We start from the raw sequence: 26,874 nt of genomic DNA, 5'->3' as shown, positions 1-26,874 counted from the left end.
TAAAAGGACTCTGAAAAAAGCTGCTACTTTTTCACTTGTTTCTGTCGAAGGATTGTTATCACAAACACCTGTTTGCTAAGTTTAAATGAGATTAGCAGCCGAGTACAAGAGGAATGCAGATTTATTCAAGGTGCTATAGCGTAGTGCCAGCTGGGGATGAAAGTTTTTAGGTTTGTCGGGGACTGGGTAGCATCCCTCGGGGAGCGAGCGTGATTCGGAGCTGGCTGCTGCTCAGGAGCAGCATCGCTGGGCAGCCTGGCGCTTTGGGACAGACGGTGGGAAGCAGAAAGGCGCAAGAGAAGGGCTCGGGCGCGCTGCCGCAGGACGAGCGGCACGACCACCTCCCTTCCCCGGCACGGCCGGGCTCCGGGCTGCCCTCCTCGCCGCGGAGGGTGGGAAGGGGCAGGCAGGGGGAGGTGCTGGGGGCCGGGCGCCCTGCCGGGCCGGCGCTGCCCTCCTCCTGCCCCGGGCCGAGCCGCTTCTCCAGCGCCGGGGGCGGCGGCGGCGGCGGTGCCGATGGTGGCGGTGCGGAGGAGGCGCTGGGGGGTGGCCGTGCTGCTGGCGGCTTACGTGGGCTACCTGGGCATGGGCGCCGCCGTGCTGCAGGCGCTGGAGCGGCCGGTGGAGGTGCAGGTGGCCCGGCAGCTGCTGCGGGAGTACCTGGGGCTGCTGGCCAACCACAGCTGCCTGCGGGAGCCCGCGCTGCAGCGGCTCATGGAGGTGAGCCCGGGCACGGCGGCACCAGCCGCGCCTCCGGCCCGAGTAACTTCCAGCAAAAACCCCCAGGCTTTTCCCTGTGTAAGTGTGTGCGCACACATCATCTGTCCCGAAGGAGCCGCCCACGGCGTGGGAGCTTTCCGCGGGCAGTCGCGTCGGGCTCCCCCGGGGCTGATAGAGATGCTCTCCTTCTCTGCTGCCGTCCCACCAGCTGCGTTCGCGGGTTTTGAAGCGCCGCCGTCCTGACCGAAGGCAGGCGGAGTGCCCCGTTTAGTGACAATTGCCTGCGGTTAATTACAGGTGGTTTAGGTTTGCTCTTGCGAAACGTGAGTTATAGTCTGTGACGTCTTGCAAGTGGTAAATTCTAATGGGAAGGCTTTGCGTGGTAAATTTAATTGATGTTTATGCTAGTGTCAACCTTTTTCCATCTTCTACTTGTTGTTTAAAGGGAAATAGAAAGTCCTTGGGTGTCTTAAGTTGTCCTTGAAAATGCTTTTGAAGATATTTGCAGGGTGGTCGCAAAACGTAAAGCAATAACAAATGCAGTCTTACTAAAGTATAGATTGTTGCATTTTTATGATGTAGATGCAAGCTAAGTGACACAAATGGGTTCTCTCTTTGCTCAGCTTTTGCCTAGAAAAGAAAGACCTACAAAATATTGGAGTGTCTTGAGTACTCAACCAAACACTTTGATTTCAGTAGGTGGTGTGAGTGAGTATGTACTTCTTGCTTTGATGTGTCTGCCTCAAATAGATGTTGCCGAACACAGAGAAAACCCGGTTGGTTTATTTTGTTGGGTTTGTGTTTGTTTGTAAAATCAGTGTATGATGGTGTCTGAAACCCTAGCAGCTGACCACTGCAGTTCAAAGAACCTAAGAGACTTGGATATATACTTCCTTTTTTTTTTTTTTTTTTTTTTTTTTTTTTTTTTTTTTCTCTCTCTCCCCAGCAGAGAGGAAAATACAGAAGCCGTCAAATAGGATAATCATGTCGGGTGCTTCAGCAAGGCTCTGGCAGACAAAATTATGCTGATGCTCTATGTCACATTCTCATCCCTTGGCTTTCTGGATGGTGTATTCTCTGTTGGCAGTCAGTAGTACAGTGATCATATGCTATAAATTTGGACTTTGTAAGCTACCAAAGCAACCACTTTTATTATTTATGGTGTGTGCTGTGCTAGCTGTGGAATTTAAATAGAGAGAAACGAGAAGTGTAACAGAGAAGCTAAGCTTCATTCATCACTGGTCCATTGTGTAGTGGGCACCTTGTATGGCACTTGCCAAGGGGTTGCAAGGGCTTGGTGAATGATGGTAATGAGGTGCTAGTAGTGGAGAGAAGATAATCACAACTAAATAGGTAGAAATGTCATTGTGACAGTTTGTTTTACTTTGTTTTACTGACAGTTTGTTTTGCAGCATGACCTCTACTCATTCTTGATACCTCAGGAATAGGACAGCCACTCAAATCCCTTTAGACCAGAGGCTTTTATAATATGCTGTGTGAGTACTTAATTGTGACCAAGCAAGCCCTTGATGGAAAAGTTACAAATAAGTTTTGTTCCATTTTATGCAGTGTCTGTGTGTGCCTTCATACTCTGAGAAACCAAACTCTGAGTATGAATGGCTTTGTGTGTGGTTTTGAATAACTTTAACACTGAGAAATTAATCCTTAAAAATCCACAGGACTGATGCATTCCTATACTCTTCTCTAATTTCCTATGCACCAATCACTGGCATGTTCAAGGTGTGCTCAAAAAGAGGTGTTTTTCTGTGCAGTAAACTGTTATTGCAATACACTGCACATGGTTTATCAGGCAGTGTCATCACTGGCTCTCTTCAGATAAGAAACTTGTGTTCTAGATACACACTAATTATTTGCTTATTAAGAAAGATATATAAAGAGTGTTTGTGAAAATGTAAAGTGGTGTGTGAATTTTAATTACCTTGACATTACTGGCAATTCTTCATTGTTTTCTTATAGCTCTTTCATTCCAGATAATCCTAAACTGTTTATTTTAAGTGTATAGGGGCAATATAAAATAAAATCCTAGTTTGCTGAGCAATGTACAAACATAATTTTACAACCTGTTTATCGCTTAGTTCCTAGTTACCAACCGGGAGTGGAAATCCACTGTTCCAACCCTTGTGCAGATGGGAGAGCAACAGAGAGCTCCAGCTTTGAGGAGCCAGCAGGAGAGCATGGAGTGAAGATGGGCAGGAGGGAAGCAAAGCAAAAAATCCACGCTGTAGTAGCTAGACCAGTGAATTACTGTTGAGTAATTTCTGTGACTCGGGTCCTTTCCAAGGAAGAAGTCTGCTAGTTAACAAAGGAGAGGACAGAAGGAGGTGAAAACAGCAGACCAGCAACAAAAACAACAGTGGAGGAGAATGTGTTGCTAAGTGTGACACCTGTGCTGGTGGGCCCCTGCTTCCTGTAGCTGGGGCTCTCTTGTCTGGAGGGGTTGGCCAGCTCTTCCCCTGCAGGAGCAGTTCCACATCTCCTGAGAAGCTGAAAGTAGCATGTGCAAATGCTTTACATATAAGCAAATGAACAATGTGTGATCGTGTGTTTATACACACACAATGACCACATTGTGGCCACAAGTCTCTCTGCAGTGCATCCAGTGACCATTACTCAAAAGAACATATGAGTTTGACTTTGACCCATCTGATCCCAGGCCATTGTTCTGCCATTGTATACAGTCTGACTGAACACATGCTCACCAGGAACAAGATTGAGAGCAGGCCATCCTTAAGACCCACTAGGAAACATGCAAAGAGGGCAATATCTGGCTTTTATTATCATTATGGTGGTGATCTTTACCTGCCAAAATTACTGAATTTGATGTCACATTAAAGGACACTCTCAGTGACAAGACTTGCAGAAAATGGCAGCAGATGCAATGGTAAGACAGGTTGCAGGCGACATGCTTTCAATACAATGGAGATAAGTAGCTGGGTTCAGCTGGGGAGAAAAATATTCATGTCCAGGCAAAAATTACGTTAGTTCTAGATTCTAGAAGTGAGAATGCACACAAAGAGGGAACTTTCTGTTATGGTCGTATTTCTTGGAGCTGAGACCCTTTCTGACCGTTTGGAGTTGGGAGCACCTAGGCACATTTAGTGTGAATCACTTCTAGTGCAGATGTGCCTCAGCTTTACTGAATATTCTGAGTGTGTGTATATGTGTATATATACGTAGTTCTGGTCCAACTGTCCTCCAAACTCTCTCCTTTTCTGCATCATTTTCAATGATTACAGGCACTCAGCTGCTGTACTTGCCAGTGTCTCTTTAATCAGATGATTGGCTGTAGGGCCAAGCTTGGAACAGCACTTTTTGTGTGTTACTCTCTTACCATGACATCCCTTTCATGTTGTACTTCCTTTTTTTTGATAGAAATCTTGTGTAATATACATATCTCCCTAGTATAGATGTTTCCTATATTTATTATAGGGGTCGTTTAGTTTTATATTGTAGGTATATAATGCTATTTAAACACAGTTGCTTTCATAAATGAGGAAATGAAAGCTGAGCTAATTTTTTTTTCCTAGAAAGATTAGTGAAAAGGGCCTGATGCTAAAGGGCAGGTTATAAACTAAATGGCTACAGGTGGATTCAGATACTGTTATCTCCAGAGTCAACAGCTAGAGGAACACAGAGTTTGAGTCGATGTTTACAAGAGCAATGAGATCCCACATGACTGAAAGGTCCTCATCAATACCTTGGCTTGGACTGACATTGAACCAGCAGAGAATTGTGACAGCTGTCAGGAAATAAAACCCTGCAAACACATTTTACTAAAATAATCTTGTGCTCAGATGATGCAACAGGAAGGGGGTGAGGATCAGCGATCACCTGTCAGTGGTGAGGGTCTTTAAGGAACAGCAAAGGCTCCTGGTATTGTGGAGCTGTAATATCTATATAGAACCCAATCTGGTCAAATTAACTTGTTACAGATGTAGTAGGGTTGATCCCCTGTAATTCTTCTTTCCAACTTCATGCCTATCAAAATGTACTACTAGTTGGCTTAAGTTACAGCCAATTCATCATTCTCCAGACCTTTTGATTGGAAGAGCTGTGAGTGCCTTACCAGGAATGTGCATTCTGTGCTGATAATACCATCTTCTAGTGTACATTTGACAGAAGATGTTGAAGATAAAGTCATTATTCTATAAGGCAGTAGGCTGGCACTGTATCATTAGACTTCATTGAAGGTGATGAGAAGACATACTGATGATGTCTTTCTGGTTTTGACTCAGGTCTTCTGGTAGTGTCTAGTACCTGTGTTCAAAAAAGAGAAAGGGAAAAAGCGTGGCAGCCTATTATATCATACCTCTGCCTAAAGAGATATATTCCTTTGATATTATTAAATTCCCAGTTACAGCTGGTCAGGCTTGGTGGGAAGTAACAAGGGAGTGAGTGTAGCCAGCTGGCATTGAGTGTGAGTGTCTCAGTAACCTGTCCTACCACTGGTTTCAGACCCACAACTAGCAGTGAGTAGTTTAAGACTGGGGGTGCCTTCTGAAAGGAGAAATGGTAATTATTATCAGTTGTTTGAAGATGTGGGTTATTCTTATATGTACTTGCTCTTCATACTTTATCTTTTTTAATGCAATTAAAAGCAAAACAACTAGGGAAAGAAGTCTGAGTTTTACAAAGATAATACAATGCAACCTGTGTTCTGTAAATTATACAGGCAGCTTCTTTGAACTTCTTTCAACAGGTCCTGCCTATTTCTGTTTCAGCCCACCTGTCGAGTAGCTGTTCTCATTGGGGTTTGGGAAGTGACTGGAAATCAGCAACACTTTGTCTCAGGAATCATGCCACAGGTTCTTTCTTGATATAAAAGCTTAATTTTCAGAAAAAAATTCTAGTGGCTTAGGGTAGCAGCATTACTGCTACATCTTTTGCTCCTTTCCTGTTGGTGAGTCTAGAGAATTCCAGAAACTGTAGTGCAGACCCAGCTGCAAAGTAAAAGTGCTTTTGCTCTCAGGGCTCCTTTGGTATTGAGGAACTAGTGCCAATTACATTAGCAAACATTGCTAATATATGGGGATATGGGGGAGCAGTTGCTTGGTCAACTTTCAGGAGTATTTTTTTGGCTGTTGTTTTTATTTTGGTTTGGTTTTTTGTGCCAGCTCTTCTTTCAGGTAGAATTCATGTAAGTTTCCTCTCCAGACAAAGACAAGGGATCAGAGCTCATGGGTGGGAAAGGTGTGGTTAATAATCTGTTTGTCAATTATTTGAAAGTGAATTGGCATTTGTCCTTGTAGTCTGAGACCAAGGTTAATGTTAACCATTTTCTTCTGATTTACAGCTGGTATTCTGTGAGCATAAATGAATGTTTATATGCCAACATTGCACAGAATGTCCAGTGCACAAAGTTTGTGAGTTGTTTTCTCATTAATCTAAATTGTAGCTTGGTGCCTTTTGAATACCTTCTTTTCCTCCTTTATATGTTGCAAAGGTGAGGAAAAGTGTCTGAAATGATGCAAGCCATTTTCAGGAGGACATGTATGCCATGGAAAAGTTGATTTTTCTACATGAATATGTAAACTTCAACTAAACTTGGAAATAAGGTTTCTTACACCAGCCCATTTTTGCCTTCCTTAACACACTTAGTAAAGATTGCTTTTGCCTTCAAAGGTATCTCAAGATTACCATGACCTCTGGCCAGAATGCCACAGTTCAGAAGCAATGACAGGAGTCACAGTTTATAAAAAAGTCATTTGTGTGACTCTTTCCCTGATGGTTTCCTCCAGGAAAAAAAAAAGTCATGAATTCGTATGGATGTATTTGGTAGGGCCATAATCCTTTGGGGATTTGCTTTTGTCATTTTCATTTAACTTGCTCATTTTGGAGAGGGCAAGCAGATTAGAATCAGTCTGTTTAATCATTTATATAAAGCTTTTTTTTTTGCTGTAAAGATTATGGAGGAAAAGAGAAGCATAGTGTTCTGAAGAAAGTGATTGCAAAGAACATAGTCCCTCAGTTTACATATACACATTCATTCTTTACTGCTGATCTTACGTGCCTTTTCTGAAAGCTGTATCCTAGTCACATGCTGTTGTGACTCAGTGCAGAGGTGAAAGATGGGATTTTCAGTTGGTGTCAAGGAGGTCAGATCAAATAATGGTCCTTCCTTTTGCAGCCCTTGGTGATCAGAAGCTATGCTGCAGCCACAGACTGGTGGTGGAGGGGCCCACATGTGATGATAACAGTGGCAGGGAGGAAGTGTGTAAGCTGAGAAAGCTGGGAGTTGTCCAGAGCTGATAACACAGCAAACATGGCCCATGAGGCTTATGGGTATGGCTGAAGGATAGAGCGGCTCTGCAACAAATAGGAAAGAATAAACCTACATTTCGTGGGAAAAAGATGCGATGCGATAAATGTCAAGTGGGAGCCAAACTGCAGTTGGGGCTGGGTTTTGGTGGTTTGATTTTTTGCTTTGGAGGTGAATTTTTTTTTTTTTTTTTTTTTAGCTAAACAATATGAACAGATCTTTTGAATAATTTGAAGTGTATGGTTTAATTTTTGCTGGTATGACTGTCATAACTGCTTTGGGTTTATTGCTGCAAAACTGTGTAGAGTGATAGAATTCTAGTATCGGTGAATCACTCATTGTCAGTCATCTGTGGAAGAGCAGCCACAGAGCTGTGAAGGGTTAAAATTCAGGTTGTAGGAGTGATTTAATTTTTTTAGTTTCTTTTTGATACTTAAATAAGGAAACTCTGATAATGTTGTGTTTGGATGTTGCTGCAGAAAGAATGAGCAACTGGTAATAAATGACAAGGAAAGAAAGGAGTATTGCCATCCTAAAATAAGTGTGATAAGGGAATCAACAGAAATCCACATCTTCCTCACAGGGTTGCCACTTAGTCTGAGCTCAAGGGGGGAATTTCTTGCAGAAGTATTCCCAAAGCAGGCTTTTGTACTGGGATGTAATCTAACATAGAGCTTGCATTTGCAAGCATTAGCTTATGACATTCCTAACTGAACCTTCGTAGCTTATACTTGAGAAAGGTGGAGCTGGAATTCCGATTTGACTATTCTGAGGTGTGTTTTTATCACAAAGGTAACAGGACAGGCATCTACATTTTGAGTAGATCTGTTTGTGGGGACACCATGCTGATGTTCCAGTCACCAGCCATGGCAATATTAAGTAGCACCATGCAAAGCCTACTTGTGTAGTCAAAAACCAGAGCAGCCTACTTGATGAGAAAATGCAGCATCCTGCAAATGAAGTTTCATTGATCCTTGAAGGTCTAAGTATTTAAAATCTCAATTTATAAATATTCTAGGAGTTAATTTTATCTGTTGCTTAAAATTATGTAAGTATTGTCAGCTAAAATGTAATAGTCACTGGGAACTGTAAATTATCATCACTTTAGAGAGGGGGAAATAAGTGCAGAGAAGTGAAACTATGGTTTTACGTTGAATAGCCTGTCTGTAGAAACCGAAGAACCACTGCATTCTGTTTTTTTCCAATTATTTTAACCACCCACCTGTTTTCTTTCTGCTTTTTGAGTTGCACATGACCTTTAAAGTTCCCAAAATATCAAACCCAAGCTCTTCAAGTTCAGTATTTTTGAGGTTTGAGCAGTTGGTCATATGGACTGGAGTCTTAGGTCAGGCAGATCTTTTGAATGATGGATTTAAGATGCTACTTCTACTAGTACCTTTTAATGCATTAGCTTTTGAGGCATTAGCCTAATTGAGAGAAAAAGGAAAATCCCTAGGATTTAATCTAAAACTAATCATAAAGTAAAACCAAGTTTCTGGTTCTCAAAAAGGCTTGCTAAGGAAACTAAGCACTTACAATATAACATGTGATTCACTTTCTTTTTAGTACCTCTTGAACACGCAGGCTAAAATATACTTCAAATTTATTTGAAAATCAGTAGCAGAGACATATCAACACCTCTTCAGTGGAAAAAGTAGGGAGAATTCAGCTGTTCTGCTAGAGTGTTTATTAGCTGAGTTTTTTCCTGTACTCTCTCTAAAATTATAAACCATTTTTAATTTTTCTATGAAAAAGAGCAATAGCCAAAAGCAAAAGTCTAAAGGAATATAGTAAGTTAAGGAGAATATTCAGTGATATCTCCCTGAATGCTCGGTCAGCCTTCAGGAGTTTGCAGTCCAATGACTTCCTGTGCCAGAAGTAATTTCTGTGCATTAAAAGCCATCTATGGATTTCTTTCATGAATTTGCCCCCATGGGCACATCTGCAGGAAGGCAAGCTCCATTAGTTCTACTATTCTCAGGAGAGTCAATCTTTCATTTTCTGTCATCATTGTTACTATGTCAAAGGTTGTTTCTAGATAGTATAATAAAACATTTTTTACTTTAGGAAAACAAAAGCCAATATCCTTATCTCTAACCACTGTGACTCTTCCCTTTTAAGGGTGGCATCAGTAGTTCTTCCTACCAGTAATGAACTTGATATTTTGTTCTTGGTGTTCATTTATTCAAGTGGCTTTGATTTGCATGTATATTCAGTGGTCCCCATTGGGCTGGCTTCAACAGGTGGGTGGGCACAATGCTTAATGATGTTGTCTGGGTGTTTGATAACAAGATTTAACAAAGAAATGCTTAGAGACATTGCTGAAGGGGCTTGGAGACCTCAGCAAGCATGCCAAGTGCTCAGTACCAGGAACAGAAGGCATCTGGCCCGCTGTAAGCCAATGAGTGATGGTTATGTGGTACTTCCTTCCCACTGACAGCAGTGCAGGGCACCCTGCCATTCAGGGCAAATGCTGGGGCCTGTCTGCAGAGCCTCAAGACACATCCTGGCAGCTGCATCACTGCTTGGGGAAAGTTAACAGTGACCCTGGGATGCTGAGTTGTTACAAGGCACTGCAAAGCTGGCATGGGTGCTCACAGCTGCTCAGCCTCTTGATTCTAAACCAGACAGAACAGAAGTACAAAGATGTGAAATTAAACATTTAATGACTTGGCTACTGCTGCTTGCTTCTCACATGATGTCTTTTGCAGGTTCTTTGTTTCCTGTTTCTGCTTGAAGGTTTTTCCATTTCTTAGGGTCAATTGTGCCACAAGTTCTAGCAGTCCTCTCTGGTTCTTAAGTGTTTCTGGCTTTAAAAACTTGATGTTGAGTGTAATACTATCAACTACTGAGCTTGTATCAGCAGGACATCAGGCAGGAGAATGGACAGTAAACATGCTGCATGTTTGAGATTTTCAAATATCCCTGATCCAGTTGATAACAAATTTATCCAAGAACTGCAGAGATCACAGTTTACAGGAGGAAATTTTGAGGAAAATATCAAGCTTTTTATTTCAAATTTAACTACTGGTTTTGGAGGGGAAAAAATTGGTCATCTGTATAATTTTCCAGTGTCTCTCTTGCCATTTGACTTGCATTGGGAGTTATTTTATGTTCATGCACAGTGATTCCTGTCTAGGCCATAGTCTGCAGAGTTTCAAGTACTTAAACTGAAGGTCAGGTGTTGTCAGGCTGCACCCCATACAACCTGACAAACCCCAATGCAGACACCAGACCTGGAAGAAGAACCATGAATGGGGGAATTACACACAACTGTTCAAAATAAATCCTCCTGGAGGCTTCTTGAAGCTACTTTTTTTTTTTTTTTTCTTTTTGGCAGTGGCGGGGGTGTAGTTGCATGGAGAAGGGAAGCAGGATTTGGGTCTTCTATGTCACTAATGCTATATACAAAATCTTTTTTTGAGATGCCCCATTCATGTTACAGTGACAATTCACAGAAGGAAGCAAAATGCAATGCAATATGTATGGTCCTTAGCCCTTCTCAGAGCACAGGCTCTCTGCTGTGTCTCATAATTTAAAATTTAATGATTATAATGTGACCCTGAGGGGTTTAAGTTGCCTTTAGTTATGAGTAAATCAAGATATTTCTGAGAATGCACTATCAAACAGTGTTTATTGCTTAGAAAAATGTGTTGATCTCTGAGCTGCTCCTTGGTCTTAGTGTGAGAATTAGTAGCTCTAGAGAAAAGAGATTATGCTCCTTGTAGTTAAGCTGCTGCTTGGGACCCTGGAAGCAGTTTTTAATTCACAACCTTGTATAATATTATATAAATAATAGAAATTATGTAGAGCATGTTATATCAGTAAAATGGGACAAAGCTTCTTTACTTTGCAGGCTTGATGTGCCAGTTTGTTTGGGGGATCTATAAACTCTAACTTTTTTGTAAAACCAAAAACCGATCAAATCTGAGTGTGGTTCCTTTTATTATGAGCGGTGAAAGCCTTATATAATCTTTTTTGTTAGGATAGGGATAGTATTATTTAGTATCTGAACGTCTTTTTCAGAGATAATGAATTCTATGTGTTCTTGGTTACACTTTGCATTGAAAGATAATCAGCTGTTGAGTGTGAAATGTTTAGTGTCCATGCTGTGAATAATGTTGTTTTGGACAGAACTGCCATTAATTTTTGGCATGGGGAAGTATAGTCAGGTGTGGGCACTGTTAAGCCATCTGATATCTTCTTTTGGCATAACTGTACTAGTGACTTCTAAGCCTTTCCCAGGAGGACTGAACAGAGTCAGGCAAAATGCTGATCTGATGTGTTCATTCACATTTGTAGTCCCAGCGTGGGGACATATTGGCCAACCTGAGTAGTCTCTGTCTCCTCTAACATACCAGATAGACTCCTCCCCAGTCCAGGGGGATCCCCTGCAAGAGATATTTACATATGCATATATACTTGCTGCTCTGGTCTTCTGCCATTGGAATACCCCATCTGGAAACATTTCATTTTCCTAATGAGTATGTCATAAGGCAGCCTTAATTATTGTCTGTCTAGGCCTTCTCTAGTTAGATCTTACCCTCCAATCTCTTCCACATTCATCTATATAATCTACCATGTACTTTTGCAACTTTCTTTTATTGCTGTAGATGCCCTTTTCTTAGAAGCAATATGCTGGCTTTTGGCTTTTTTGACCTTGCAGCTCTTCAGTCTCTAAGGCACAAGATATCCTCTACAAAAAGGGAAACAGCAGAATCAGAAGTGATTGTAATTTGGGATTTTATCAGCCAAAAGTGGAAAAGCCAGTCATATGAACTTGTCTTAAAGGAGTTTGTGGGATCTCATGTTACTGTCTCTTTGCAGGGTATCATCCAAGCCTACAAGAGTGGCATAACCCTCCAGGGAAACACCACTAGCCTGGGCAGATGGGACTACAGTGGGTCTTTCTTCTTCTCCATCTCTGCAATAACAACCATTGGTAAGAGCTTCCTACTTATGGGGCCTCCTCATAGGTGGGAAAAGAGTGGGAATGAGGACCTCAGATGCTGCCCCAGCACTCTGTGGTTCCCTGGGGCTTGCAGTAGGGAAGCACCCATGAACCCAGCCCTGGGAGTGCTTTGTCAGTGCCAGTGCAGTAATGATCTCTAAGTGATCAGACACAGGGCTGATTAGCTCAGGACATATTACTACTAAGCCATGTGGCTTCTGGGGCCTGAACTTCATGGTGCTGCACTGCCTGGACTTTCCCAAGTCTTGTGCACTCTGAAAGGTCTGAGGTGAATTGTGCATTGAAATGGGCTTTTCCTGTCACAAGGACAGGAATGATTTTGGAAAATTCTTAATACTGGCTACAGCATCTTCAGAGACTATATTGATTAATTATTCCTCCTTTTTACTAGCTGTATTAGATGAGGACCTGCTTGTTCAAGTGAAAGTTAAATAGCTGGATAAACACCACAAATTCAGTTTACTCAGGTTTCAGCAAACGGGTAATGCAAAGCCATGAAGAAGTGACAGAAATAAGTAGGGGGAGAGAAAATGAAAAAAATAAAGCTAGTTAAGACAGATGATGTTAATTATTGCCAGTTTGTGTCCCCTGTCCCCAAAACCATTAATAATTTGCCCTCATGTCTTTTTCTTATGGTGTGACCCAGTATTAAAAAAAAACATGGAGGGTAGAGTGTGTAAAGAGACAGTTAATTATCAAAAATCCCTTATGAGTGTCTTGATTTGTCTGCTCTTTTCAATCTTAAGTGTATTTTTAAATCAATATTTTTCTTTTTGTACCCAAATGGAACCTTCTTTTGATTTCTGATTGTTTTTGAAGATACGTTGGCTCCAGAACACTAAGCCCCCAAGCATGAGCACAAAGAGAGAGTTTGTGGGTTTTCTGTGGGGATGGAGTGGGTGGTAGTGTGTCATCTTCCTGTGACTCAGTGCATCTTTCTGCCCTGCTCTATTGCCCATGCATTGCTCCGGTGGGGAATTCACTTTCGGTGTGTTGCACTGCCAGGCAAGGGTTGCACCAGATGATGGCAGTGGAGGCTCATCAGACAGGGTTACCCAGGCTGTGGGCTTCCAGCAGAGCCCGGTCAGTTCCTTGCCTCCTCTGGCTGCTCAGAGCAGCTTTGCTTGCCTCAGTGGTGAATCCTGATGAGTTTCTAAGCCATCAGAATGACTTTCACCACGGCCAATTTAAATTAATGGTATTCAGGAAGAATCAAATTTATCATGTTAAAATATTAAAATATAAGTGGATGTTGGCAGAGATCTAGACTAAGTGTTTGTGCTCTTCTGCTAAGAGTAGCTACTAAGCTACTTTTCCCACCCCTTGCTCCCACTCCCCTCTTTTTTCTTTAAGTAAATTCCTAGCCCTGATTGCTATAGAGGAGGAGAACAGGACAGGGCTTGACACAACTGCATTGATAACAGAGGCAATTGAAAGTTGAAAAGAACCAGCTCTTACAGATATGAATCTTATAATTTTAAGGCTGATGGTATGAGTCTAGAGACTTGTTTGTGATTTTTCAGCTGGGGATTTGAGAATGCCATACAAGCCACTTCTATGCAGAAAACTTCAGACGACTGGACCCTACATTGTGCTTTTTTGAGTTAAATTTGAGTTAGTTGCATACTGATTAGTGTCATAACACTGTTGATAAGAATATGTTGTAGAAAACAGCAGATAGTTCCACAGAGCCTCACCCTGAGTCTGTTATCATAATCTCTCTTTATGCAAATTCTTGAGATAGTGAGGGGCTCAGCATCACTGAGGATACCATGGCTTGACTGGGAAGGAAAATTGGTCAAGTAAAGAGACAAGCTCCTTTCCAAAGAACTCAATAAAGTTCAAAGGGATGAGTCACAATAGGCAATGAGCTAAATGACAATTGAGAAGGCTTCTTGAGGATTTGTAGAGGTTTTAGTGTTCTTAGGAAGGATTCATCTCAGTCTGTGATTATGGAATCAATGAAAGCAGGTCCAGCTGTGCAAGATTAGCCTTTAGGAGTTAAAACTGAAGGCATTCTGGCAAATGAGTTCAGGAAGGGTAGAGTTAAGATGATAATGCAGAAGAAAGATTCTCAGGAATTTAGGGGTACTATATAAAAATTTTCAAGAATATGGATGGTCTCTATTCCATGTTTTCTAGCTGCTGCAAGTCCTTTGGCCTGTTGTCTCTTCCACATTTTTTCTTTGCAATTAATGCTATCCATGCCTTGCTGGCCTCTTGTGCAAAATAACATCTTTGTGACTCTTGGCTTGGTGTTCTCAAACAGTACTGCCAAAACCACTATCACTTTTACCTTCATCACTTTCATTTGGGATGCTCTTTTTGTTCTGCCAGATTCCATATTTTACTTTAGGTTCTTTAACCCCCCTCAGGCTAGGTCCATTTCTCAAGTCCTTACCAGAATACTTCCTCACTGGGATACAGGAAGGGATGTTAACTGCTTTTCCCATTAACATCAACTTATTTCCCCACTGACAAGGTTTAAATCCCCATGTCTCCTGTTGTAGCATCTTCTGCACTGTATCCTTCTTCCATTTAAATGAGAGTCTCATCTCTTTTCACTACTAGTGATTAAAAGCAACCTGTGAATTTTGCTGAAAAACAAAGCAAATTCCAACCTGCAGGCTGGACGTAGTTGGTGCCTCAGTCACAAATGTTGAAAGAACAGATATGCATGAACTAAAATTTCTTGCTTAAAGAAGCGCCCCAAAGCCTATATAGTTTTTGGCCAATCTCATAATTTGAATGGAACTGCATTTATAACTTCTGGGATGGGCACCCCTGGCCACCTGCTGATTCCTTCTCCTCACTGTTAGGCTTCTGTGCTTTCTGTGTTGCTGTCTTTGATGTATTGTATTATGCCAGATTTTAGATGTTTTCTCATTTTCTGCAGATTTTTCTTTTCTTCAGTGCCTTGAAGGGTCATCTTCAGAGTTCCTGTAGAGCTGTAGTACTAAACATGATTAAAGAAAGAGAAGCTAACTTGCTGCTGGTTTTATCTCTCAGACTTCTTTATCCCTTGCCGACACAGAGTCTCTCCTTTCTGTGTTTACTCTCCTCCTACTTAGTTTGGACTAACAGGGCAGAGGTCAAAGCAAGTTCAGAGCGGAGCACAAGATCAAAGTTCCTAAAGTCAAACGACCACAGGGTGGTGTCATTTCAGAGAAGGTGCTAGGGAAGGGCTCTTTCTGTAGTCAGTGATGAGGCTGACTCTTCTGTGCAAGCCTGAGAGTAGAAGGAGTATTGTCCTTTCTAGCCTGAACATCCCACTTAATATTGGGTGGATGGATGCCATTGCCTAGTGCTGTATTACCATTTTCTGGTGGCACAGCTAACAGAACTTTCCCTGCCCTGTGACAACTGGCAAAGCCTCTCTGCAGGGTTGGCCAAGTAGGATGTGGCACAGTGGTCCATGGGAGATCACTGGTGGGTTTGGGGACAGCCACTCACAGCAGCATCCTCTGAGCTATCTCCTGAGCACTGGAAGTGTGGTCTGCTTTCCTGACTGCATGCCTTCTTACCCAGCTGAGACTAAGCCCACTGTACAGCTTTCAGTGTATGCACAGCATGACTCAAAGACTGCAGTACTCATCTGAAGCACTTTTTTTCACTCACTGAAGGAATGTGCAACCAAATTTTACTCCCATCTGGAACTCCAGAGGGCTAAAACTGTTAATAACTTTCCTGGTTCAATCTGCCAGGGTCCCAGTGAGCTTCCCCATCTAAGACACAGTTCCTGAGATTCTGCTGCCACTAGCTTTAAAATCAAATTCTTCAAATTTTTGGTTTGTCCTAATCATAAAATTGAGAAGCCAATGCAAACAGTGTGGCTGCTTGGGTTTGTGTCCTGTTTCTGCCCTAAATGTACAGGCTCCATGCCTGTAGCATCCTCCCTGGATGGATGAATTGGGATTAACTGTGATTCCCCATGACAAGTGTCCTTAGCTGTGTCCAGCTGATAAGTGTTCTTGAACTTAGGGCAGACTCGGTGGGTATAATGTGAAATCTCACAAGGAGGTTGAAAAGCCAAGCATGTTAATGTTTTAAATAGTCATGGAGACATTTGAAGTATGTGGGAGGATAGGAATCTCTGACTTGCTGATCCTCAGGTGAGTGTAGGTGGCACCAAATGACCTTTGAAAATTCTAATACTTGTAAGATCATAGGATAATTCAGGCTTCCTGCTACCTTAGGAGGTCTCCAGTGCTTAAAGCAGTCAGCTATGAGCTCAAAGCAAGCTAATGAGCACTCTGTCAGGGTCTCTCTCCAGCTAAGCTGGGACCATCCTCACTTTTCAGGAACCAAACAAACATTACCATGGGGCTGTGTGAGTGATCAGTAGGTGTGTTTGTGGCTTTTTCCACTTTGAATTATACAAAGTCTTTCCCATCTAGAGTGAATTTACATATTTTTTTCAACAAAACATTTGAACTTTTCATGAAAATAACCTTTCGTTTCTCCTGGATTGAAACATCCAGATCACTTGTAAAGACCACAAGAGAAAGAGAAGTTTAGGTTGCCTAGAAAGTGTTAAAGGAGGAGCTAGTGGTGGGAGGAGCTGGATGGCTTAAGGACTTAATTTCCTCTCATGCCTGGGAAAATAGGAATGTGGCTTACTGAACATCACCCCAACTTCCAAGCAGAGAGGTTTTTGAGTATTTAAATGTATAACACAAAATAAAGTAATTCTGTGCAGTAATTCAGTGAACTGCACAGTGAATACCTGGCCCTCAGGCTTAGATGAATTACTGGTTTTCAAAGCAAAATACTGTCAACAAGAGCAATCTGTAAATTTGGGATTAGACCATGTCTGTAGGAAGTGATGACTTGTATGCCTTCAGGTAGGAGAAAAAATTAAATAAAACAAGAAGAATTGCTTCTCTAACCAGTAGCTTTATCAGTGGTTTTAGCACTCAAACACATTTTTGGGGGAGATTTAGTTTTATGTTAACTCTGGGATTTTTTCTGCAGATGAAATTTTTTGGTAAATCTTCAGATGTTTTTCAGCCTATGGTAGACACTTTTTGTTCTAAGCACTTTTTGATGAAAATACTTTTATATCTGGGCAGTGAGAACAAACCTCTCATTGTGGGTAGCAGGAAGTTGCAGCTGCCTCAGTTAACAGAGGGCATTGCAAGTAATGTCTTGTGAATGAAAAGATCTTTTACCAAGAAGTCTCATCTCCTTAACAAGTCTACAGAGCTTCTGAATCCCTTATGGGCAGGAATGTAATGAGAAAGCAGGGAAAAAATCCTGAATTACTTTATAAATGTAACAGAAGCACATGAGTTAAAGCACGTGGTTATGTGTGTTTAGAAATAAAACCACTCTTGTTTTGTTTCCTCCAAAGAAGCTTAACTTCCATTACACCTGATTCAAAACAAGAGGAGCTATACATGCACTTAATCCAGCTGCCTCAGTGGAAGCACTTACACTTTGTTTCTGCAGATTTTAATGGTAATTTCTCAGAGTCTCTTTGCTCAGACATGTACCAGGAGACATCCCAGCAGCCAGCTTGTGAGGGATGTGACACAACTGGCTGTGTAGTTTTAGTTTCTGAATCTGGTTCAGATCTTCTGATATATAGCTCACAATGGTTTAAGGCACCAATTAATACTGAAGAGGGAAAGTCTTATTTTCCCATTCCTGCTTGATTTTTATAGCAGTTGAGGTTTATATACAATTAGGTTGGCATCTCTTTGTCTAGTGCAAAGACAAGTGAATGTAACCAGACAGGAGTAAATTTCTGGCCATTTTGCATAATGTAAAGTCTGCTATGCTATTTGATTATACTTTGTATACTGTATAAATAGCTGGTGGGACATGGCTTTTTGGCATGTGTATGGATAGCAACTGTGTACCAAGTCTTCAAAAATTGTCTCGTGCTGCTGAGTCCAAGGGAAAAGGGAGCCAGAGAAATCAAATGCAAAGCAGGTCTGTTGTTTGGAGGGCTGGGTTTATTGTGCACATTAGACCTTCCTCTATCACTCAATTTGCCATTCTAAAATAAATGTAATATTCAAGTTAAGTGTAGGGGCTCTGCCATCCAGCACTGTGTGACATCCCAAAAATTCTGATGACTTCTGTGCTTCACACACTGACCAGAGACCATGGACCTTTCTTCTTTTATGTTTTTCTGTGGAGAAACTTAGAAATTTATGGTTAAAAGAGCTGCCTAAGACATTGCACAGTCTTTTAAAACTTGATATAGAAGGAAAACAAAGGGAAAGGATTGGCAGGAAACCACCTTGGGAATAACTGGCCGTAAATGTGTGTCATTTCCAGCCTACAGTAAATGCCCCCCAGCACTTTCTCCTGGGCCAGGTCAGGCCACAAAACACCCTAGTCCCATAAGAGAAAAATTGGAAATAATCCACTGAAGTGTCACAGCTAGTGTGAAATGCATCACACCAGACACCTCTTTCTATAATTCACTTAGAAGGGATTATCTACCAGATGTACTTGCCTACATGTCTCATTTACCACACCTGTTAGTCTAGAAATGGTGAAAGATGGTAGAAATTAGCAATCACTGGGGAAAAGTGATTTACATTAACATTCCAAAGCTGCTCACAAGCAAAGGAGTAGCAGCACTGGCATGAAGTCTTAATTTACCCCCTTCTGTTTGACTGTGTTTCAAAACATCTAGTTACATCACAGCATCCCATTCTTTCTGGGGGATGCCCTCCCTGTTCCCAGGGACAGGCTCCTGGAGCTCCACTGGAGGTATATTGTGTGCCTAAAATTATTGAATTTCCTCCATAGAATAAAATCTGGGATTTATGGGGGTACATACTTAGGAATAGTTTGCCCCCAGACCTTTTTCTGGGTGTAGTTTGCTGACACACATGCACAACTAACTGCAGAGTTGTCCATGGTGGGAGATTTTTTGTTAGCAAAAACTTGGCACAGACTGTGGAGATATCTCAGCTCACAGCTGCACACATTTCTATGTTGTGGGTCAGTGGCTAGTTGCAGCTGGCATGTGACAGTGGTTAGTGAAGAAATGAGACTCTCCAGTTAACCACAGATGTTTGCACTCTCACTTATCTGGGATACAGAGCCCAGCCCTGGGGCCTCTCCCTGCTGGGCACTGCTCACTTGCCTGGGGCAAGCAGCACCCAAAAGCAAGGCAGCAGTGGAGGGAGCACCTCTGTGCTCACTGTGCCAATGGCTGGGCGGTGCTGGGAGAGGATAACGCTATTTGTGCTGAAAAGATAATCTCCTGTGTGGGCATACACCAATCTCTAATGAGCAGAGGTGATTTTGGAATGTAGTCAAGGCCATAGGTCTCTGACTGGCTATGGCACTCTTGAAATGCTTGTGGTCTGCTAGTTCTCTCTTTGAAAGCATCCTGTGAAATATTCCCTAGTTAAATTTGACTTGCTTGTGGTAAAAAACACTGGAAATTAAAAGTGTAAGTCTTCAAATTTATGGGACATTTTAAAAACAAAATGTGGGAAATGAAGACAAGTGATTTTGAATCGCTGGGGATACAAGCAAGGCTGTGATTGCAAGGCAGGACCTTTTATTAGATCACTTCCTATGACTAGAAGAAAGAGGCAGATTTTTAAACACTGTTTTATTTTCTTTAGGTCTGAAATTGAAGTATTTTACACAGTTTAAGTATAATTTCTCTGGGTATATTGACTTTAGACAATAATTTTGACAATTTAAGGTGTATTTGGTACTTGTGGTGCAAAAGAGTATAAGGAGGCAGTGTTAAGTTCACTAGTCTTGTGGGACAAAGGTAGAAGAGGGTGGTTGTTATAATTAAAACACTATTGTTGTGATTCAGAGACCATCTGACAGCCATGCAGGATCATTTACCAGTAAAGCCCATGCCAACAATGCTTACAAAAATTAAACCAAACGGAAGGTTTGCATTTACGTCAGATCCTAGCCAGAGCAGTGGGTAGAGGAGAGGAAATACACTGGTAAATGGAAAAGGAACTAAGTAAAATTGGCAGGGAAAGAAATGTTGTTTTCTAGCCCACAAATAGGATATGACAAACAATGAATGTAACTTACAGTTATTTATAACAAAGGTCCTTTTGGAGCACTGACCTTCTCACCTAACTTCTGTAGATGATGGAGATTCATCTCTTCAGGGGGAAGGGGTAAGCAGAGAATATTTTGGATTTAATGTTTTATTCCTCTCCTCTCTAGGCTATGGGAACCTGAGCCCCAGCACTGCAGTTGGTCGAATCTTCTGCATCGTGTTTGCACTTTTTGGGATCCCCTTGAACCTTATACTCCTGAATGAAATTGGGCAGCTGATGCTGCTTGGGGTTCAGCATTGTGCCCGCCGCCTAGAGCAGGTGTTGCACTGGCAGGTAAGCAGTATGGACAGGCATAACTCAAAGAAAAAAAAGACAAGAGGGCATTGTCTGGTATTTGAGATCCTATGACTAACAAGGATAGCCTAGCTGACTATTTGACCAAAAAGGCAATAATACTCAGGAATAACTGGAAGCAAATAAATTTAGTTTATGACAGCCCTATGAGGTGTTAGATAAGGTTGTTTATTAATTGAAGGAAATTCTGTGATGAATGACTTCCCCTATAGCAACAGAAATTATAAAGCATGTGAGCAATGCACAGTCCTAGATTATCTGGTCTGTTTATCATCAGTTTACTGAGAATTGCATGTATAAGTTACATGGAAATATTTGTGGAGCAGGCTTTAAACTGGCATGAATTTAGGACTTATGAAAGTGATGCCCAGTTTGTGTTGTCTTGGTATCAGAGTTTAACCTCAGCTGGCATCTAAGCACCACACAGTTACTCACCCCTTCCCAGTAGGATGGGGAAGAGAGAAGAATAAAAAATTCATGGGTTGAGGTAAAGACAGTTTAATAGATAAAACGAAAGTTGTGCACACAAGCAAAACAAAGGAATTTGTTCACCATTTTCCATCAGCAGGCAGGTGTTCAGCTATTACCAAGAAAGCAGGACTCCATCACACAAAACACTTACTTGGGAAGACAAACTCCATCACTCTGAGCATTCCCTGCTTCCTTCTTCCCCCAGGTCTATATGCCAAGCATGATGCTATATGGTATGGACTATCCCTTTGGTCACTTGGGCTCAGCTGTCCTGACTCTGTTCCCTCCCAAATTCCTGTGTACCCCCAGCCTACTCACTGGTGGCGTGGGATGAGAAGCAGAAAAACCCTTCACACTCTGCAGGCACTACTCAGCAGCAATAAAACACCTCTGTATTAACAAAGCTGTTTTCAACACAAATTTACAGCATAACCCCCTAGTAACTACTGTGAGGAAATTAACCATCCCAGCTAAAACCAGCACTCGTGTGGGACAGACACATCATTTATTATAGTGGAATTCAGTGAATGTCTGTAGGCTTTTGTGGAGTCCATCATCATATCATCATCTCCATCTGGAAACCAAACTAAACTTTCCTTGCTGCACTTCTTGTGATAATCTTTTTCTTTTTTTCCTTCCTGTTTTACTAGAATAAAGCTTCCTTCCTGATGAAGACCTGTGCACTGGTAACTGGCTTGTTATTGTTCCTCCTGCTACCTCCCCTGTTGTTCTCTGACAAAGAAGGCTGGTCTTATGAAGAAGGCTTCTACTATTCCTTCATTACCCTCAGCACTATAGGGTTTGGAGACTATGTGATTGGTGAGTAGTTCTCATTTCATGGCTTTCACCTACTGAGCAGCAAATCCATGATATACAAAACTCCCCACTTGGTAGTCTGGCAGCAGTAGCAATTCCCAGACCTGATGATCAGTATGCTGTGGTGGGCATTTGACAGGTTGGAAAATCAATTATTTCTCCCATAGCAGTGCCACCTGTGGAAGAACAAAGACACTGTTTCCCATTCAGTAAGTGGCATTAAAGTGGCCTGTCCCTTGAATGACTACAGCACTAGGCAGGAGGGCTGTGGTTTAATCACAGTAGCTGCTGAGGGCACACATATCACACTCCAGGGCATTAGCAGCCATTAGTTTTAAGCAGATGCCACTCTGCATCATCATTAACATACAGGGAGTGTTTCTTCTGTCAAAACCCTAGAAAACTGCTTTCTAAAAGGCACCTTAAGTCACTTAGGTATAGACTGTCAGGCACCGGGCACTACCTAGTTTTGGATGCCAAAACCCTTTACCACAGGAAATGGGACTGGATCCACACCCACTGCATTTGCTGAAATGCAGGACACACCTTTGTGATAAAGACTTTCTCATTAAAAGCAAATTGATTATAGAAACACATGCACCCTTGGATTCCTGAGAGACGGAAAGACTAAAACATCCTTTTATGGATTTGCTATTTTTTTTTTCTTTCTAAGCACTTGTTTGATGCTTAGACAACTTAGTGGCAGTTACTTTAGGATTTTTCTGTAATGCACAGGCAAACAAAGTTGTGATCAGAGTTTGTGTTTGGCACATGTAAATAAGTTAGGAATAAAGTTAGCTTGGATGTGGGTAGCTAGATGGAGCTTGACAGAAGCTGGGTCAGCTCAGCATTTTCCTATACTGGTTTTACAGATGATGCTGAGCTCTGTGCAACAGCAGCTTTACTTCTCTCACTTTCTGGTAAGGCATTTGGTGTTCCTTCCTCTTCCAGGTGTATCTCCACCTGTGTAATATATTTGTAACTGGAATACTGACATGGATCCACTAGGTTTGGTATGGGAATGATTTAATATGTCAGTTGTGGTATTTTGCCTTACAATCCTGTATGAGTGATTTACACCTCAAAAATAAGGTTCAAGTGACCATCATGCTGTTTCCCCACTAGTGTGATATACAGAACTGGGAGGAGTAACTGACCTGCTGGGAAGCATCTCTGCAAAAAAGGACCTGGCAGTCCTGATGGACAACAAGCTGTCCATGAACCTAAAGAGAGTGCCTCTGTGGCCATGAAGGCTGGTGATAATTTCAAACCTGTCTTTCAAGGTTTGGTTGTTCTTGGAGGTTTTAGGACTACTCAGACCTCTCTTCTGCTCTCAGAGACTCTCTTGCTTATATCTGGTTTAACAAGATACATACAGTGGTACATAAAACATGCTTACCTCTCTGCCTGCAGGCACCCCTGTTACATGCTCATAGAATATTGTGGTGCTGAGTGATAAGCAGAGAAACTAAACTGTGTGATTGAATGAGAATAATTTCACTTTGACATGGATGTATAATTTCAGATTTATTTTTCTTTATGGGTGATGTTTATAATTCCTGAGGAGTACTAGGCTGTTGCTGACACATCATGAAACATACTCACAACATCTGTTCACAATGCAAAGTGGATGGTGTACTTGTTTTTTATGAAGAAATCACTAATATTCAGTGATATTTCAACTGTCTTTGCTTTACATGTAATGTCTCCTTTGAGGCACTCTTGATCCAATGTAGAAATGTTTTGGGTGATTCTGTTGTAGGGATGAACCCAGATCGCACCTATCCAAGCTGGTACAAGAATGTAATCTCTCTGTGGATCCTCTTTGGGATGGCCTGGCTAGCACTGGTTATCAGATTTTGCATCAACATTCTTGAGACCTCCAGTGACTTCTGTCAATGCAGCAAGAAGAGCACGGTGATGGCAGAAGACTTAATGGATGGTAACAAAAACAATATGACTGGACTTCAAAATGTGGAGATCTGCACTGACAAAGACAAAAACGAAAGCACCAGTTGAATGTCATTCTTACACAGCTCCTACAGAAGCCCTCCAGGGAAGAAAAACATCCTCAGTGTCCTGTAGGTTTTAGTGCCACCAGAGATTAACCATTTAGAAATGTGTAAGTGGAGCTGCCCTGACCTGTGAATGGGGTGACAGTTTGCTTATTGAGTTTGAAATGCTTTTATTCTGAATTGAGCAATGACAGAATGTTTCATTTGCAGTACCACCAAGTATTACCATAAGGACTCTTAGCCAGAAGTAGATTTATGGAAATATTACCTGCCCTCTCACCTCAATCTATGAGGTGATCTTTGACATCCCTGAGCACCACTAGCTGTTGTCCATTTCTTTGCATGATTATTGCAGCCTCTAGTTATACATATGGCACTTTGCAAATGCCACAGCCATAAAAGCAAGTGCTATTTAATGCAGGGGACAAATAGCATATTGTCTAAAGAAATGGAAAGCACTGTTTAAAGCTATCTGGCTGTCATGGTGAATGTGCACCATCACCTATACACTTGTGCTTGTGAAAGGTAGTAACAAGGTTTTGCTCTCTGATCTTTCATATGGGAATGGCAATGAGGAAGAGATTGTAGAGGTGCCTGGTAGAAACAGATCATTCCATTTTTTAAGAAGTAATTTCTACATCAGAGGTCTACTAACAGAAATACTGTTATAGTCAGCTATTAGTAGGCTATTCCTTACTTCAGAATGTATGTGGGTTCATCCTGTAAAGTATTTTGCAGACCAAATGTCATCAGCTAAATGTGAGACTTCATTCAGACAGATTTGTATTTTACCACAACTTGGCAGTCAGAAAAGGAAGACTAGAGGCAATTTTAAGAATCAGTGAAGCCAACATTTTCCTATCTTCAATATTAACAAGGGCTACTTCAATCTAGAAAGACTGAATTTTCTTCAGCTGTGATCAAGAGATGCTATTGTGATGAACTTCTCATGTCACGAATGATTAATGTACCTGATCTATCTAACATCTTATATATATATAATCACAACTGTCTTTGATCTGCGGAATGCCAGACATGCTTCTCTGGCCTTTGTGTCAGTCATGAAACAGAACTTGGTTGGGTCTTTTTGGTTCCACTAAATTCTCAAAAACTTTTTGATCTATCATGCCATTTATAAAGGTGCAACAGAGTCTAACTCCTGGTGCTGTTTGTGTTCCATTACCTGTTCTTCTCATTTTGTTGTTCCTGTTGTGCTATTTGCATCCTAAGCATTAACTTTGAAAACTTCACCCTGGCAGCAAACCAGAATGAAGCATTTGGTTTAGCCTTCAGCTTTTGCCATGAACCAAGACTCCGTGGGGTTGTTAGAGAAAAGACTGAAAGCAGAGTCTGTTGGAGTATGGGACGGAGGAATTAGAAATATCCATAGCTGTATTCACAGAAGTGGAGTGAGTGAAAAGTGTGTGGGCTTCAGAAACAGAAGTTCTGAAACACAGACAGTGAAAGAAATGTTTCCAGAAGAGGCCAGTCTGAGTGTTGATATCTGGTGGAACTAATTACAGGAAAAAATGCAGCAAAGGGATCAGCTGAATGAAATTGTCTGTTGACCTTTTTCTGATTGCACAGCAATAAATGTTCTCTCAAATACCATTTGAAGGGGCAGCAGAGATCAGGAAGGAAAGCAGGGGACCTCTTAGATAGTACTGATGCAAAATAAATGCATTTCAAATTTTCAAACATTGGGTAATTTCTTTAACAGCCTTTAGCATAAACTTTTCTGTTCCATGTTTCATCTTGCTTATTTTCACTGATGGATACACAATGTAGGTTTTACTGGCCTATGTGAAGAACAAAGTGTATTTCTTTAAACAAGAGTAAATTACAATTCCACTTCACAAAATGTGATACCCTTTAATGCACATCCTTTGCATCCTTTTTCCCATGCAAAACTAAGTAAGTAAAGGTATTTTATAAAATCTGGATGCCCAGGAGATAGTAGGAGTTTCTGCTGTCAAAACACAAGAATGGCTATGTTAATCTGTTTCAACTTTTCTTGAAATGTCACAGACTCTGTGGACTTCTACCAACTCTGCTCTTTGATGAGAAGGCTTATAGAAGAGTTGAGAAGAGTTTCTTCTTTTAAGTTTCAATATCTATTGTATTAATCTCATTTTATTAATGTTCCCATGTATTTTTAGACTGTGGATGGGGTCTTCAAAAGTGCCTTAGAAGTTTAGGCAGCCTGGTCCCACTGAAGAGCAGTTACATGTCTTTGGGCAGCTAATGTACATTTCTGAGAGGGAAGGGGAGAGGAACTCAAGGAATAGTCTTGAGGGGGGAAAAAAAAGGAAAAAAACCTTTAGCAGATCTTGGTACTTCCACTGTATATCAGGGTTCAGCCACAGACTTAGGCATGTGGCTGGGTCTCAAGATGCCTCATTATCTGCCCCAGCTGTCCTTTCTGAGTCACTTCCTTCTGCAGCCCTGCTGCCCAGCTGCTCACCATCAGCAGAGCTCTGCCACCCACAGTCTGATATCCCATATTTTATGGGAGACACATCAGAGCTGCTGGCAAGCCACACGGACCTCCAGAGCTACAAGTGCTTGCTTGGATCGCCAAAAATTTTAGGAATAAATGAGTCAGCATCTCTGACTGGGTTCTCTGACACTATGTTAGCATGTTGTCTCTTATGAATATCCTTTTTTTGACAATTCATCTCATCTAGCTTTTGATGTGGACAGTAGATATTAGTATATCTGAGTCCCCACAAAGCGCTGTGCCTCTGGTGTTTCCATTGTTCATAAAGCTGTGTTGTGGTTAAATGATATGAATGAATTGGTTCCCAGAGGGCTGAGAAGAAAGTGCAGTTTTGCAACATCACAAAAACATCATCGTCAATGTGTCTACTATACTGAAATATGAAAGGTTATCTTCTCGAGGGTAAGATAAAGAAAACAAAAGCATGTTCCTGTTATCATTCTTGTCACAGCTGACTTGCAGTCTTCTGTAGTCTGCACTGGAAAATTACAGATGCTCCTTGATTGTTTTTTGGAGTTTTTTTGTCTCTTTCTGAGGTAAGTATGCAGTTTTCATCAGTAATTTCAAATTAGACTCTCACTGCTATTATTTTCCACAAGTCAATTTTTCCTTATTATCCTGCTTTCCTCCTTGGGAAGAGCAGAGGTTGGAAGCAGGTTTGGTTAGTAGTGTTAGTTGTAAATATTTATGTAACATCAATCTCCAGAGGCTTTTTCACAACCACATTGAGCATAATGTGC

The 26,874-nt window shown here is 41.5% G+C and overlaps 1 protein-coding gene across 1 annotated transcript; it reads left to right on the top strand.

Annotated features, from left to right (window-relative positions):
- Positions 1–468: 468 nt before the first annotated feature.
- KCNK17 (potassium two pore domain channel subfamily K member 17) lies at positions 469–26,550 on the top strand. Its single transcript, XM_056487363.1, has 5 exons — positions 469–720; positions 11,828–11,942; positions 20,145–20,311; positions 21,454–21,622; positions 23,382–26,550. Exons 1-5 carry the CDS (start codon positions 517–519, stop codon positions 23,636–23,638), a joined length of 912 nt encoding a protein of 303 aa, XP_056343338.1. The 5' UTR covers positions 469–516; the 3' UTR covers positions 23,639–26,550.
- The last annotated feature ends 324 nt before the right edge of the window (positions 26,551–26,874 follow it).

Source organism: Oenanthe melanoleuca, chromosome 3 (assembly GCF_029582105.1).
Source record: "Oenanthe melanoleuca isolate GR-GAL-2019-014 chromosome 3, OMel1.0, whole genome shotgun sequence".
Taxonomy (NCBI): domain Eukaryota; kingdom Metazoa; phylum Chordata; class Aves; order Passeriformes; family Muscicapidae; genus Oenanthe; species Oenanthe melanoleuca.
Note: the sequence above shows the minus strand (reverse complement) of the source record. Positions and strands in the feature narration are given on the sequence as shown.

Bases quoted from the DNA above. Each gene is read 5' to 3' on its own strand.
- KCNK17 (XM_056487363.1), top strand. From the start codon at position 517: ATGGTGGCGGTGCGGAGGAGGCGCTGGGGGGTGGCCGTGCTGCTGGCG. The intron at 11,943-20,144 runs GTAAGAGCTTCC...TCTCCTCTCTAG, and splicing joins CTCTGCAATAACAACCATTG to GCTATGGGAACCTGAGCCCC. The intron at 20,312-21,453 runs GTAAGCAGTATG...CTGTTTTACTAG, and splicing joins AGCAGGTGTTGCACTGGCAG to AATAAAGCTTCCTTCCTGAT.